The sequence below is a fragment of the Arachis stenosperma genome, chromosome 6, assembly GCF_014773155.1.
Source record: "Arachis stenosperma cultivar V10309 chromosome 6, arast.V10309.gnm1.PFL2, whole genome shotgun sequence".
In the NCBI taxonomy this organism is placed as follows: Eukaryota; Viridiplantae; Streptophyta; class Magnoliopsida; order Fabales; family Fabaceae; genus Arachis; species Arachis stenosperma.
Window position 1 is genome coordinate 115,519,863 of NC_080382.1, and position 16,628 is coordinate 115,536,490.

Below are 16,628 nucleotides of genomic sequence, written 5' to 3' on the forward strand. Positions count from 1 at the left end.
TAAATTTGTATTATTAATTTTAATAATATATTTATTTTTTAAATAATTTATGTATGATAAAAAATATGTTTACTTGGTTAAAGCACAAATTTTATTATTATATTTATATGTTCATGATTTTAAATATACTTTTAAGTATTTTGAATAGATTTATTTTATTATATTATATTTTACATATGAATATATATTTCATCATATAATTAAATAAATACATATTTTTTTAATGAAAAAATTTAATAACTGAACTAACCATTAATGATGTTGATGTTGGTAAGGAGTGATTCATGGGTCATGGCAAAAAAAGGATTGAGTGAGAGGATAAGAGATAGAAATGAAGTCGGCGCTGGCTATAATGAGAAGAACGGGAAAGTTACCAGCCATGAGAGACCCGTTAACGAATGATGCACTGTAGAAAGAGATTGCGTGAGAATGTGCTTCAATTAACGGGGTAGAATTTTAATATTTTAAAAAATTATACAATTACTCATCTAAAATAATAAATTATAAAATAATCCAACTATAGTTAAGATAATAACCAATTAAAATGTGACACATCATAAAAGATAATTTACATGTTATTTCAGAGAGTTTCGGGTAGAATTCACCTTTATTTAATGATCTATAAGAAGGCAGCCACCGCTAAGGCTAACAATGGTTTGTTTTCTTTCCTCAATGCTTTTATTTCTTTGACCTACCTACGCACCTTCTTGTTTCGCATCAGATGGCAGAGTCAAACTCAGAGGTGGAGAAAGTAGTACTTGGCAATTTCGTTCAAGATCTCATTTTGACTTCCCAAGAGGTTCAAACAAACTATGTCTACAAGGAAGGTGGTGTTGGCTTTCGCGATGCTCTTGATTCCGGGGGTATTCCAGTCATTGACCTTAGCCTCCTCACTTCTCCTTCCGAGCTCACAAAACTCCACCATGCACTCTCCTCTTGGGGTTGCTTTCAGGTATGTCTTCTCTTTCTACAGGACTTGCTCTTCTGATCTAATAAAATATCTAATATGGATCAAGTAGGAAAACTACTATTTTTCTAGTGCTATCTAAAGAAATCATTGAGTTATGACGAACTATTAAAGTTGAGTAGTCTTGTGTAATATGCATCAACTCATTGATTGACTATCAATTCTTAATAAAATTTAGATGAGCTTGAATATTCCGTGTTTTTTATTTTTCTACAAGGGATTAAGATGAAAGTGGTTATAAATAAGCTGTATTGATTTAGTTATTTTTTGAATTGAAGCCTATTAGTGTTTTAATTTCATTTTCCTTTGATCTGAAGTGTTTTAATATTTTGTTTTTTCATTACAGTCACTTAATCACTTTTACTTAAATAATTGATGAGATGTTAGTATGTTACTTAACTGATGTACTGAAGCAATTGTCTGCCATGGTTTGAAAATTGATTCTAGAGAGAGAAAAAATAGATGGTTTATTTAGACAAAGAATGTGATTTGTAGTAGGCATTAATCTGTCAAGGTTCAAAACTTGGTTCTAGAGAGTGAATTTAGAGAGGGGAAAAAAGATGGTTTATTTAGAGAAAGAATATAGATTTGTAATAACTAACTTGAATTGATAGAGTGGTTACACATATTCAATCACATGTAGATATGAGTTCATATCCGATTATATGGAGACAAATAAAGCAAAAAGAAGAAAAAAAATATAGACAACACATTTTTTAAGAGTTTTGTTAGAAATTAGAAAATACTTTAAGGATATACATTAAGATTTTTAATGGAGATATTTTGATATCAATATACGTATTTAAAGAACAATGAATAGTAAAATTCAAATTTAAAAGTTAAAAAATTATTATCCGAAGCTATTAGTTTAATTTGTTTGCTATGAAAATAAAAAAAATAAAGATGATATATATAATTATATCTATGATATTTGAAATTATATATAGATTATTACTTTTACGAAATAATAGGTACTGTTTTTTTTTTCAAAATATGAAACATATTCTTTTTTTTTTTAAATTAGAGTGCATTTAGTTTATATTTTCGTTTTTTTTTAATATTCAGTTTTTAGGATTTCATAAAAAAAAAGTAAAATTAAGTGATGAAAATAAAAAATAGGATTTTATTATTTTTTTTTTTGTTCACAAAATTTTAAAGACAAAAAATTCTAAAAAAAAAAAAACAATACAAACTAAACTCACCGTGATTACAACAAAATGATTGTTCACAGGCAATTATTTCATTTCTTAAAAACTTGGCCATGTTTCGAAATGGTGCCAATTACTATTAATAGCCACGTTTTCGAAATTTAACATGAAAAGTGTGGCCAAAATTATGAACAAACGCCACCATCACTACTTTTTGGCTACACTTTTTGAACGTGATTTGAAAAAAAAGGTACCCACAGGTCATATTTCTTATAGCCTTGTTATAGAAACGGGGAACAATATCACAATTAATGTAAAAAATGTTATTCTAAAATAGGAGTATATACAATTATAAGTCTTTCTACGCTCCAATCAAAACAATTTGAGAATGCTGTAACAATGGATTTTTAGAAATAAATTTAATTTGGGGTAAGGATTTGAAGTTTTAATTCCGCTCTTTAATTATTTTCTTAATGCTTAAATGAGTAAAAATTTAAATATATATGTTATTTAAAAAAAAATCAAAAGATAAAATTTTTTAACTTTCTTTATTTGAAAATTAGGAGAATGAATTAGAATTTCTAATAACTTTTTTTGTGCAAATTTTATCTTGTTTCCAGTATTTGTTGTTTTAGAATAATATAAAATTTTAAAAATAAAAGATTCTAAAAATAAAAAACTAAATCCATCCGTTTTCATTCTGAAAATGGCAAGTATGATATTCACTTTGATTTGTTCTTTTTTATTTTTTCTTTTGGGTCTAGATGATATTCACGTTTTATTTACGTGTTTAATAGGCCTTGTAATTGTTTTGTGGGATTCAGGCAATAAACCATGGAATGTCAAGCTCTTTTCTTGACAAAGTTAGAGAAGTTTCAAAGCAATTTTTTGAACTTCCAAAAGAAGAAAAAATGATATATGCAAGGAAACCAAATGACATGGAAGGATATGGAAGTGATATTATATATTTCAGAGATCAAAAGCTTGATTGGACAGACAGAATATACCTCAAAGTGCAGCCTGAAGAACAGAGAAACTTCAAAGTCTGGCCAGAAAAACCCAATGATTTCAGGTATATTGTATGTAGAGTTAAAATTAAGACAAAAAATTTGGTAGATTAGCTCCATATGTTACTTACAATTTAGGTAGATTATCAAAATTTTACTCCCATTCTTGCCCCTCCCAAAGACACCTATATGAACCATAGATAGTGACTCTGAGATAGAAAAAGTAAACCATCATTTCTAGCCATAAAACTTTAAAATGCAGACAAATTTAACTATGAATGAACAAAATTAGTTTTGTACCTACGAAAGATGGTTTTTATGTGATAAAATTGCCCAAACGTTAATTTTATTCATGGGTAGAAATGACAGATTTCATTTTTCATGAGTACAAAATTAGTTTTGTTTATTCATGAGTAGATTTGTCAATATTCGGAACTTCTATGGATAGAAATGGTAGTTTACTCTACTAAAATTGTTCTTATATACTTTGTTTGGTTGTAATGAGGGATGGGATACAAAATATTTTAGGTAGACATAATTGTCCCTAATTTGAATGGGTGTCATGATGTAGGACAACTGTAATAGAGTATACTGAAAGGCTAAAATTGCTAAACGAAGTGATTTTGAAGGGCATGGCAAAGTCACTGAACTTGGAAGAGTACTGTCTCTTGAAGGAATGCGGAAACAAAGATACAATGCTCTTGAGATTCAACTATTACCCTCCTTGTCCTATGGCGGATCATGTCCTCGGCCTGAAGCCGCACGCCGACGGATCAACTGTTACTTATCTTTTGCAGGATAAAGAAGTTGATGGCCTCCAAGTCCTCAAAGATAATCGTTGGTTCAAAGTTCCCATCATCTCTGATGCTCTCCTAATTAATGTTGGTGATCAAGTAGAGGTAACAACTCTCACATCCTATATTCTTTGTTACTATGAATTAGGCAAAGCTTGTTCATGTTTACTAGTAAGTGATTGAGTTAACATAGGCGGCTGAACATGGGTAGTAGCTAGACTATGTGTCCTTAGAGCATCTATCTTTATTTTGGATCTCACAAAATGATACATTCATATTTGTAGGACCAAATGTATTAAATATTAATTTGAGATTAAATGTGAAATTTATTATTCTAATATTTAGTTTCAATGCAATTTAAACTTTATACAAGGTGACAAAATTTAAGTAATTCTCTACTAAAGTGAAACTGTCTCAGCTCTAATCTCATTTCATTTCATCAATCATCTCTCTCTAATGCAAAGTAAAATTTGTAAATAATCCACTTCCTGTACATGTCAAATTTAAAATTCCAAAAGCACTCTATTACATTGGAGATGCTCTTAGGCTAATTAGTTTGGTTCTTTCACCGGGATAGTCTCTTGGTATCGTGTTTGGTTATAACTTATAACAGATAGGACTTAATCACTCAAAATGAGAAACTTTTAAAGGGGTAAAGTAGGAATATTATAACAAAAGAATGAAGACATGCCAGAACAATTTCATCAATAGGCTAAGGGTTAGTTTGGATATGTCGGCTACATTTGGTTTTAAGAATAGGTTAAGAAAAGATACCGAGAATATGGCAAAAAGAAAGGAGATACAAAAATTAGTGTTTTTGTATTTTGTTTGATACTGAACTGAATATAAGATAAAACAAATAATAAAAAGTCTAATTTACTTTTATTTTTTCATTCATACAAAATTTAGAATAAAAAATAAAATGATAAATAATATAATTATAAAAATTTGATAGTGATAATAAAAGAAAAAATAAAATAAGTTGTGTTTCTGTTTAGTATTTCTATGTCATTTCTGTCAAAAAGGATACAATATTTAGTATTTCAGAACACAATGTCTCTCTTTATGTCTCATTTGCCAAATAGTCAAATATGGTTTTGTGTCTTTGTGTCTATATCTCAACATCCTATCCTTTAGTTATAAACAGACGCAGCTTAAGTGACTTTTCTTAACTTTTAATTTATGAAAAGTTAATGTTTGATACAATTTTTAAAACTAACATGCGATTTTCTAAAAAATTATTTAAAGTGATTTTATAGAAAAATTAAAAAAAAAGTGACTTCTTCTGTAATACAAAGTTTTTTTTATCACTCTTCCTTTAAAATAAGCATTTTTGTGATTAAAAAACCAAATATAAAATGACTTATATATAAGCTACTTTTAATATAAATCCTTATATTTTAAACTTTTTTTTTTTTAAAAGAGCTTAATCAACTTGTTTATTCAAACTAGTCTTTCTTCTTTTTCCATTTCGGTCCGTCAGACTATGGAGGGACACAAATTTTTCGTCCCTTCTGTTGTGCATTAGTACGGTACCCAAACTTGAAGGTACATTTGGGTTGTGTTTTTAATTTTTAGTATTTTCTGTTTTTAACCTCTGATCTCGTTTTTTTGTTCACAAAATTTTAAAGACAGAAATCGCTGAAAATGAAAACTGTCCTTGGCAGTTGGCATCCAGCATCAAAAGTATTGAGTCTGTCTGCGCTGTTTTGAGACAATAAAAAACGCAGCCTTGATTCTTAGTTGTATAGTAATTTTTTCTTGCTTGGGTTCTGTCTTAAAGGAGAATCGATCCTCTCAATTGTTAAAAAAAATTGAAAGTATAAAGTATAATTTTTAATCTTTCGTTACTCTCTTTTTCATATTTATTCTTGGTCCTACTTATAAAATTAACGATGAGGATCACATTTTACACCTACTTGCTGATGGGGTTTTGTATTGGTAATTTACTAGTTTATGATGATGTACTTGCTTGCCTGTTCAGATTTAAGCCTTGTTGATATTTGTAAAGAAAAAGTTTAACATAGTCTGCTTAACATAATGAACAGATCATGAGTAATGGAATATTTCGTAGCCCAATCCACAGAGTAGTTGTAAATGAAGAAAAGGACAGGCTTACTATAGCCATGTTCTTCACTCCAGATCCAGATAAAGAGATTGGACCAATTGAGCAGCTAGTGAACGAGTCAAGGCCAAAATCATACACACCAGTCAAAAATTATACCGATATTTTCTTCCAATATTACCAGAAAGGAAAAAGAGCAATTGAATCTTCCAAGATTCAACTATGTGAAGCTGAATAGTTTTCCTAATTTAAGTCTTATATATAAAGAACAAGAAAACACACAATTTTGTAACTTTATGGATCTGCGAATTCAATGTATGTAAAGTTTGATATTCTTGTGTTTGTTTGAAAAGAGTTTTGAGGATGAATGATTTGAATAATGGCTCGATACTTCCTTAATAAATATCTATATTAAAAGAAAATATTATGCTAAATAATTACTTTATTTAATTCATTGAAAATTAATATTTTTTAATAGATAATTCTAAAATCAAATGTGATTTTTAGATAGAGATGACAATACTACCCGAACTTGCAGGTACCCACCTTGTTTTTACCCGCTTGGGGTGGGTAATTACATGCCCCGCACCGGGGCGGATTTTTACCGGGGCGGGTTCTTGTGTGGGGTGGAGCAGGGTCGGGTTTAGGTAATACCCGCCCCTATCCACCCCGGTATATATATAATACATATAATTTTAATATATAATATATGTAATATATGTAAAATAATTAGTAAAATAGTTAATAATATTATATTATATTTAAATTTTTACTTTAATTTATGTTATATATGTGATAATGGTTATATAAATTTTGAAATTTAATTTTATTTATTGAATTTTAATAATTATAGGGCCGAGTAGGGGCGGGACGGGTACCCGCAGGAGTAGGTTAAGGTTCAAGTTTTTACTACCCGCGGATAGGAGTGATGTGGATTTTATGCATATTATTGTACCCGTTGCCACCCCCTATTTCTAGACGATATTTTGATGTGGCTTGTATCAGAAAACTGAATTTTAGGGAGTAAAACTACGCAGGTTCCATCAGCTAGGAAGCAATTATTCTTCAAAAGTAAAGATGGAATTGCTTTAAAATTTGGTTAGAACAAGCGTCTCTAACAATATTGATGAAGAGTTTGTAGGTGTATAAACTATAAAGTATTATACCGCAAGATTTGGTTGAGTGGCAATTATGTTTGTCTTGCTCTAAAGTGTACCGGATTCAAATTCCAGCTGAGGCTAGTCGTAGTTTAAGAACCCATAGTACCTATGGTAGTGTGTGTGAGTGTGTGAAACATGGGGCTAATGCTTAGGATTGAGAGCTGTTCAAAAAGTAAACGCAAGTATAGAAGTGTGACTAAATTTAAATAAAATTTAGGTTTGTAATTTTTTTAACTTTATCTCTTATTTAATTGTAATTTATATTTTAAAATGGTTTATAAAATACAATTTTTTATAAGGGTTGTGGTCCACTTGTAAGCCCTTGAAAAATATTAGTACACGTCTATTTGCACATTAATAAGTAGCTTCTGGTTGAATGAAAATTTATTATTATTTTTTAATAATTATGCTATATATATATTAAAATTAATTATTAGTATACATATTAAAATATAAATATATATTAAAAATAAATAAAATTACATATGTATTTATACATAAATATATTAGTAGTTAATTTAATAACTAATTTTAGTGTACAAATAATATTCTTAATTTTTTAATATTCAATTCGCCATTGTTTTGAGTATTTTATACTTATCAATTAATTTAATTATGATTTTTTTCTGAATTTATTATTGTAAAATTTATCATTAATTTTTAATATTCAATTCATTATTGTTTTGAGTATTTTATACTCATCAATTAATGTAAGTATGATTTTTTTTCTGGGTTTATTATTGTAAAATATTTATGTTTATCGTCAATAAATTTCTATGTTTTATTCCTTTATTTTTCTTTACAAAATTGTGTTTACTGTAATAAAATTTTGAATTTTTTTATTTAAATTATTTAAATATAATAAAAATGTGTAATCTGTAGATTATTTAGGTTTATTTAAAACAGTTCATATCTTGAGTATAATGTTTTAAATAATGTTAAATACACATCTTGGATACACTATATCCTAAATATGAAACAACTCAACAAAACACAACTCGATGCTCCTGAAATATGCTCAATAATGAATGATCGGGTACTGTCGAAATACATGCTTAGTAAAAAAGTCGGCACAATACTCGAGATATATTAAAACACTATATAAAACTTGTGTTGCCAGGATTTTTGGCTTCATTTTTTCATTTTTTATAGTTTTGGATAGTTTTAAAAGCATACATGGCTAGACTAGTGTAGTCTTAATTAGTTCATTTATTTTGATTTATTTAGTTTTTAGTTGATACCATCTTATATGTTAATTAGATGTTTAATATTTATTTGGTGAAAGAGTGGAATATTAGAATTTGATATATATGAAATAATTACATTTTTTATTTGTTATTTTTAATTAAATAATATATTCTTTTATGCAATAAATTTGTTAATGAGCCATGCTTAAATTTAATTAAATTATATTATTGAGTAAATAATGTATTCTTTTATATATAGTAATATTCATATGCATTAAATTATTTAATGAGTTATGCTTAAATTTAATTAAGTTATATTTGTAATTATTTAATTGTAAAGTAATATTAAACGCAATAGACAATAAGTTTTAGAAAACTAATGAATAGTAGTTATACAGTCATTTTGGTTGCTCTTGGCAGTTGGCACGTCGTGTGACTTTGGGTCTTCCGTTGTCTAAGGTGCTACTACCTTATATCAGGGAGGTTAGTTTCAGACATGCAGTAGAGTTAAGGAATTTCATCTTCGACAACACCTTACTCTCTGTATTTATGGAGTGGTGGAGACTAGAGACCTATAATTTTCATTTTTCGTGGGGCGAAGTCACCATCACACTCCAAGATGTAGCTGCACCAAAATTTTTCAGCAGTTTCATGGACATCCCACACGGCAGTGAATTGCAAATTTGCTGGGTGATAGGCCTCCACCCCAACCTAAGAACAAGAACAAAAATTTCGAACTGAAGATGACTTGGCTCAGGAACATAGTGGCCTACATTCTACCAGTGACTGATGCAACTACTCTTCGTCAGTATACCAGATGTTATTTACTTATGTTGATCGGGAGATACTTGTTTACAGACAAGTCAGCCAACCTTGTCCCCCTTATATGGTTGCCACTTTTAGCGAACTTTGATAGTTGCAGACGGTTGTCATAGGGATCTAGTTGTATCACATCTAAGTTAAGAGTGTGATAATGACTTGAAACTTCTGATAACTGTGAAATAGGCAACAGGGGAAGAAGAAGAAATCGAACACCTCCACTAGTTGGTGTATCCGGTACATACTCCCCAGACGACTCACTATTGTTGGAAGACCCGAAGTTGACAACGAAATCTGAAAGACTCGCTCAACTCTACATCAACACTATTCCCTAAATTGACGAAGTGAATTGGCCTGGCCGGGATCGAGACTGTATGGGGTATTGAAGAAGATGGCCCAAAGCCACAAAACATGTCATGAAATACAACTCCATCACATGTTGCGGCATTAGTCTACATGTACATAAAAAATTATATTGGCATGCTTATCGGCTTCAACCTAACGTTCTATTAGTAAAACCTCCATTATGCAGCGAGCGCTGATAAGAATCTATACGCTACTTGGTCAATCTCCTTCGAACCGATTGTTCTCATGTTGCTCAAGATGACATTCTTAAGTACATCTAGAAAATCAATACCAAAAATATACAGCATCACAGGTGAATTGCACTCAAATATTACTCCCTAATCATCGTTTCTAATGATCCCATTGGAATAAATTATTACAAAAAAAAAATTACTAACCATTTTTTGAGAAAAAAATAAAAAAAGAATAGATAGAATTAAGATGGATGTGGTATGGTGAATGCTAGAATTAAGAAGTTACTTATATAGGTTTTTTTTATTATGCATCTAAAATGTAAAGACCCCTATTTTTTTAAGCACATATCTCGGATATAGTACCACCATACTTATTATGGTTGTATTTCAAATTTGGTGTCTCCGACTTATGCACGAATTTTTAAAATATTTGTATCCCTGATACAGAATACTCGAATTATGCTTTATTGGTTTTGATTATTCTATACCCAGAATATGTAAGATTTATATAAATACATAAATACTCTATAGATTTCATATTTCGTAATATTATATTTAAATAATTTAAATAAAAAATCTATATTTTCTTCAAATTTTTTCTCAAACAAAGTTGTACTTATCTTTAAAATTTTTATATTTTGTATATAGAATTTATGTTTTTTTATTTATTTCTCTTTTTTATTCTCTTTCTTCTTCATAAAATTAAAAAAAATAAACATACAAATAAATAAAAAAGACACATAAGAAGAAGGAATAAGAAGTAAAAAATGAAAAAGAAAAGATGAGTAAAGTTAGGGATGCAAAACTCTTCGAGACGGGGGATTCTTGCGGAGACTGTCCCGAATAGAGATCCGACTGTGGAGAATTTTTTTGCGGGAATGGAGATGGGGGGCAAAATTCTCCCAAGTCAAGCATGGGGACCTGAGCGAGGATCTCCGCCCCATCCCCGCTAATACCTGAGATTTATAAATTTACTGAATTGTTCTTAATAGTTTATTTCTCATATATGTGTTTTAGTTATTTCACACACACACACACCTCATAATCCTCATTTGCATAACCTTCTTCAATTCAGAGATCCCTAACGTTGTCTATAATCCATCCAACATCTCTGCAACCACTCCCTCGCCACTCTCCCTTCTCACCGCATCGTCACACCTAATGGTGCCATCACCCTCACTGCATCGTGTTCTCTATTTGTGGCGTCCCTTTCCGTAAATATGTCGTCGTATCCATTTTCTTTTCTGTTGTCGCGTCTCCCACCTCGTCTATTGCTCTGTTCTCTGACTTGCGGATAGAGAATGGAGAATGGGGTCCCCGCGGGGACTCTTGGAGAATGGGAATGGAGAGCAATATTTCCCCACGACGGAGAACAGGAACAGGAACGGGGAACAAATATGGGGTGGGGATAGAGAGCAGGAAGGCATCCCCCGCCCCCGCCCCCGCCCCTGCCCCATTGACATCCATAAGTGAAGTAGAGCATATATGCATAATTTAATTAGATTTGACTAGTGAAAATATTTGATCACAAAGTATTTGTTAAATAAAATAAAAATATTATCAGACTTTAATAAAAATAAAAATGCTGGCCTAATGTGCAAATTTCTTTTAAATAAAATAAATTAATTGATTATTTTCTAAAACAAATTAAACTTATTTTATTTAAAAAAAGTAAGATGATAAATAAGTTTTTAAGGATCTGAAAAAAAAAATACCAATAAAATTCTTAATAATAATAAATATGAACACATTACCTCTAAATTAATCCTTTTAATTAAGATAAAAAATCTTGTTTTAAATTAACTTATCCACATTATTATCGTAAAGAATTTTATTGATATTTTTTTAAAAAAAATTAATTTATTCAAAATATAAATTTTCAAAATTTATTTATCACTTTCCTCTTTAAAAAAATAAGTTTTTTTTTTTTTTATCTCTCACTCACTTTATTTAATACCACATACTCACATACTTAAAACATGACATTTTTATTGAAATTAAATAAAGTTATTATTTATCAAAATATATAAAATAAAAAATATTTACAAAAAAATATATAATGTGACATATTTCGGATACTGTATATCAAAAATCATTAAAAGTGCATTTTAGATATTGAGTCACCAAGATGTATAGCACTAGAATTACTCGAGATATAATATAAATGTGCATCTAGAATACTGAGTAACCGAAATATGTTCATAGAGAATTAAGGTACTTAGTATCTGAGATATATTTCGTTATCTATAAAAAAAATAGCATTCGAGATCTGTTCTATCATTTGAGGTTTTTTTTTTTTTTTTTTTGAAGTTTTGGAAAATTTTGAAGTTTTATATGACTCAACATTGGGAATACGTGCGCTCCAAAAATATTAACAGATTAAATGCGACATAATATATTGTTAGGGCTTTAAATTTTAAGATCAGTTAGTTTGTCTGTTTTTTTTATTTTAAATAGTTAACTTATTGAAGTGTTAAGATATTTTGATTTATTTTAATTTTAAAGTTGAGCTATTATTATTTTTTAATTTAATTAGTTAAAAATTCTATGTTTGTATATGTTAGGATATTTTAACTTAATAATTAGAATATGTATTAGGAATGATACTTTAAATTTAAATGGCTGATATTGTTCAAATTATTGGAAGAGTATTATTAATATTAGAATACGATTAGTTATATATGAAGTTATAGTTATTTTAACCGAAAAGAATTTTATTAAGTTAACATGTTAATTTAATTTAATTAAATTACTTAATTAATTGGTTTGTTCTATTATGTGTATGTGAAGTATATCTTTTTAATTAAATTGTTTACTCGGTTATCTTTAATATGTAGTGATATTGTATTATTTAATTAGTTAATTGAAACTAAAATTATATTTTTTAATTAAATTATTTATTCTGTTATATAGGAGCATTATATTATTTAATTAGTCAGTAGTGAAATTCAATTAATTAAATCAAATTTTGTTTGCAACATCACATACAATAATATTCAGAAGACTAATCAACACTATTGATATAGTCAATATTAGTGCACTTGTCAATATTTGTCATGTTGTACGTTGTCTATTTTATCGTTTGATATGTGTTGGGTTTTTTCTCTTTTTTGTGAGATCCAAGCACAATATTTTGAGGGTGTATTCTTATACCATAGTGTCATAACCCTAATTCAGTTTTTTGAGGGTCATTGAGAGTGATAGAGAATAGCCACAAAAGAAAGAAAGAAAGGAAAAAATAGAATTTTTGTTTTTGTCCAAAGTAGCAAATTTCAAATAGCAGTTTCTCAATTGTTCACCATTAGATCGGCTTAAAATTTAAACTGCGTGTTTCTATCATCTTGTTCTTCATTCTGGTCGATGGAGATGTTGATTGGAGGTTTGCAATAGGAGAAATTGGTTTCGCAAGAGAGAAATTAGGTTTCCCATTTTTACACAGAGCAGCAATCTTGGAACGGCAGTTTCTCATTTTTTTCACCGTTGGATCGACGTGAAATTTAAACTGTAGATTCTTCACATCTTGTTCTTCATTCTGAACAGTGGAGATTTTAATTGGAGGTCTACAGAGGGAGAAATTGGCTTCGACATTAGCTCTGTTTTTTTGGGTATATTTCATCTTCTTGCCTATTATTTGTAAGCTTTAGTGCATTGATGTTTTGGCTGGTTATATGCACATTTTTGTGCCTTGTTTGAGACTCTCTTGTACCTCATTTGATTATAGTGGAGCTATTTCATTGGTCTGGACGACCCGTGGTTTTTACCTCTCACATTGAGGGGGTTTTCCACGTTAAAATCTTGGTATGTTCTTGTTATTGCTTTACTTGCTATATTTGCTTGTTATAGTTGCTGCTATATTGTGTTGTGAGTGCTTCCATATTGTTCTTGTGTTGAACATTTGTGTCGTTTCCGCTGCTAGGCTCTTTCATACTGGTATCAGAGCTTGTTGGTATTTTTCTGGGCTTGTGATTCTGTGAACAATGGAAGCTAATACCAATACTAGTAGGATGATCACTCTTAATGGTCCTAATTATGATTTGTGGAAGTCAAAAATGGAAGATTTGCTTTATGTAAAAAATTTTCATCAACCAGTTTTTGGTACAGAGAAGCCTAATGATAAGTCTGATGATGATTGGACTTTGTTGTATAGACAAGTCTGTGGATATATTAGGCACTGGGTTGACGATAATGTGTTGAACCATATTATTGGAGAGACACATGCTCGAACCCTTTGTATTAAGCTTGAACAGTTGTATGCTCGAAAAATTGGGAATAACAAGATGTTTTTGATCAAGTAGTTGTTGGCTTTGAAATATACAGATGGGACATCAATGACAGATCACTTGAATAATTTTCAAGGAACTATGAATCAGTTATCTTCCATGGGCATCAAGTTTGATGAAAAGGTTCAAGGATTGTTACTTCTTGGCTCCTTACCAGACTCGTGGGAAATTCTCAGAATGTCATTGTCCAATTCTGCTCCTGATGGTGTAATCTCTATGGATCTTGCCAAGAGCAGTATTTTGAATGAAGAGATGAGAAGAAAGTCACAAGGTACATCGACTACACATTCAGATGTTCATGTTTCTGAGTCTAGGGGGAGAAGCAAAAGTTGAGGTCCTAAAGGTAGAGATCAAAGTAGAAGTAAGTCTCGAGGAAAGTATAAGAATATTGAGTTCATCATTGTGGTCAAAAGGGACATGTGAAGAAATTTTGTTGGCAGCTAAAGAAGGAGAAAGCCAAGGCAAGTAAAGACAAGAGCACAAACAAAGATGATGGTAGCAAGGAAGACAAGGTTAATGTAACTCATGATGATTTTCTTGTTGTTGAGGAGTTTGAATCTGTTAACCTTGTTGATAATAGCACTAGTTGGGTGATTGATAGTGATGCTTCTATTCATGTTACATCTAGGAGGGATTTGTTTACGTCCTATACTTTGGTGATTTTGGTGATGTGAAAATGGCTCATCAAGGTGTTGCAAAATGTACTGGTGTTGGACAAGTTTGCTTAGAAACCTCCAACGGTACCAAGTTGACTTTGAAGCGTGTGAAGCATGTTCCAGATATTCGGTTGAACTTACTTTCTGTTGGTAAGTTGTGTGATGAAGACTTGGATAGCTCATTTTCTCGTGATAGTTGGAAGCTCACCAAGGGTTCCATGGTCGTTGCTAGAGGTACAAGACACTCTACTCTTTATTTAACTCAAGCAAAGATTATGAAAGATGTTGTTAATACTGCTGAGTTTATTGATGAAACTGATTTATGGCATAAGAGATTATGTCATATGAGTGAGAAAGGCATGAATATGTTATCCAAGAGGAATCTTTTTTCTGGTTGTAAGGTTGCTTTGCAAAAGTGCAACCATTGCTTTGCTGGGAAACAAAACAGGGTTTCTTTCAAAAGCCATTCGCCTTCAAGGAAGTCAGAGATACTTGACTTGGTGCATTCTGATGTCTGTGGGCCAATGAAGACAAGAACACTTGGAGGGTCTATCTATTTTGTAACCTTTATTGATGGTCATTCTAGAAAATTATGGATTTACACTTTGAAGACCAAAGATCAAGTTTTGAATGTGTTCAAGCAATTTCAAGCTTCTGTTGAAAGAGAAACTGGGAAGAAGTTGAAATGCATTCGTACTGACAATGGTGGTGAGTACTCAGGTCTATTTGACACTTATTGTAAAGAGCATGGTATAAGACATCAGAAGACTCCTCCAAAGACTCCTCAGTTGAATGGCTTGGCTGAAAGGATGAACAGAACACTGGTTGAAAGAGTTAGGTGCTTATTGTCACAATCTGGATTGGCAAAATCCTTTTGGGGTGAAGCTTTGAGCACTGTTGTTCATGTCTTGAACCGGACACCATGTGTTCCCTTGCAATTTGAAGTGCCAGAGAAGGTATGGTCAGGTAATGATGTTTCTTATGATCATTTAAGAGTCTTTAGATGTAAAGCTTTTGTTCATATTTCCAAAGATGAGAGATCTAAACTTGATGTAAAGACTAGGCAGTGTATTTTTATTGGCTATGGTATGGATGAATTTAGTTATAGGTTTTATGATCCTGTTAGCAAGAAGGTGATTCGAAGTAGAGATGTTGTCTTTGTTGAAGACCAAACATTGAAGGATGTTGATCATGCGGAGAAGCCAATGGTTTAGCCTAGTGATGATTTTTCTGACTTGGATATTACTCCCTCTATGCCTATGGTAGAAGATGGTAGAGTTAAAACTCAAAATAATGAGCATGATACAAGTGCAGGTGAAGATGGAACAGTTGATCCGATACTTGATGAAGTTGGTGATGATGATCAAGATGAAGAACCAGCTTTAGAAATTCATGCAAATGCACTTAGAAGGTCTACAAGAGAGAGAAAGCCTTCGTCAAGGTATTCTCCACATGAGTTTGTTTTGTTGACTGATGGGGGAGAACCTGAATGCTTTGGAGAGGCTATTGAAGATGAAAGCAAAGCTCAATGGCTTGAAGCTATGCAAGAAGAAATGAAGTCCTTGCTTGAGAATGATACTTATGAGTTGGTGAAGCTACCGAAGGATATGCGAGTTTTGAAGAACAAATGGGTATTCAAAATCAAGAATGAAGAACACAATTCTATGCCTCGGTATAAGGCTAGATTGGTTGTTAGAGGCTTTAGCCAGAGAAAAGGTGTTGATTATGAGGAGATTTTTTCTCCTGTTGTGAGGATGTCATCCATTCGTGCTGTGCTTGGATTAGCAACATCTCTTGATTTGGAGATTGAGCAAATGGATGTGAAGACAGCTTTTCTTCATGGTGATTTATATAAAAAGATCTACATAGAGCAACCAGAAGGCTTTGTTGTTAAAGGAAAGGAAGATTTTGTGTGCAAGCTGGTGCGCGAAATTGTGAACTATACTTTTTCACAACTCTCATAATCCCTGGTAATGGCTCCAAAAACTTGGTGCGCTCAATACCAT

At 31.0% G+C, this 16,628-nt stretch overlaps 1 protein-coding gene across 1 annotated transcript; it reads left to right on the forward strand.

Annotated features, from left to right (window-relative positions):
- The first annotated feature begins 655 nt into the window (after positions 1 to 655).
- Positions 656 to 6,361, forward strand: LOC130932510 (protein SRG1-like). Its single transcript, XM_057861841.1, has 4 exons — positions 656 to 952; positions 2,940 to 3,187; positions 3,694 to 4,021; positions 5,965 to 6,361. The coding sequence occupies exons 1-4, from the start codon at positions 722 to 724 to the stop codon at positions 6,217 to 6,219; spliced, it is 1,062 nt and encodes a 353-aa protein (XP_057717824.1). The 5' UTR covers positions 656 to 721; the 3' UTR covers positions 6,220 to 6,361.
- The last annotated feature ends 10,267 nt before the right edge of the window (positions 6,362 to 16,628 follow it).

Bases quoted from the DNA above. Each gene is read 5' to 3' on its own strand.
- LOC130932510 (XM_057861841.1), top strand. From the start codon at position 722: ATGGCAGAGTCAAACTCAGAGGTGGAGAAAGTAGTACTTGGCAATTTC. The intron at 3,188-3,693 runs GTATATTGTATG...GTCATGATGTAG, and splicing joins GAAAAACCCAATGATTTCAG to GACAACTGTAATAGAGTATA. The intron at 4,022-5,964 runs GTAACAACTCTC...CATAATGAACAG, and splicing joins ATGTTGGTGATCAAGTAGAG to ATCATGAGTAATGGAATATT.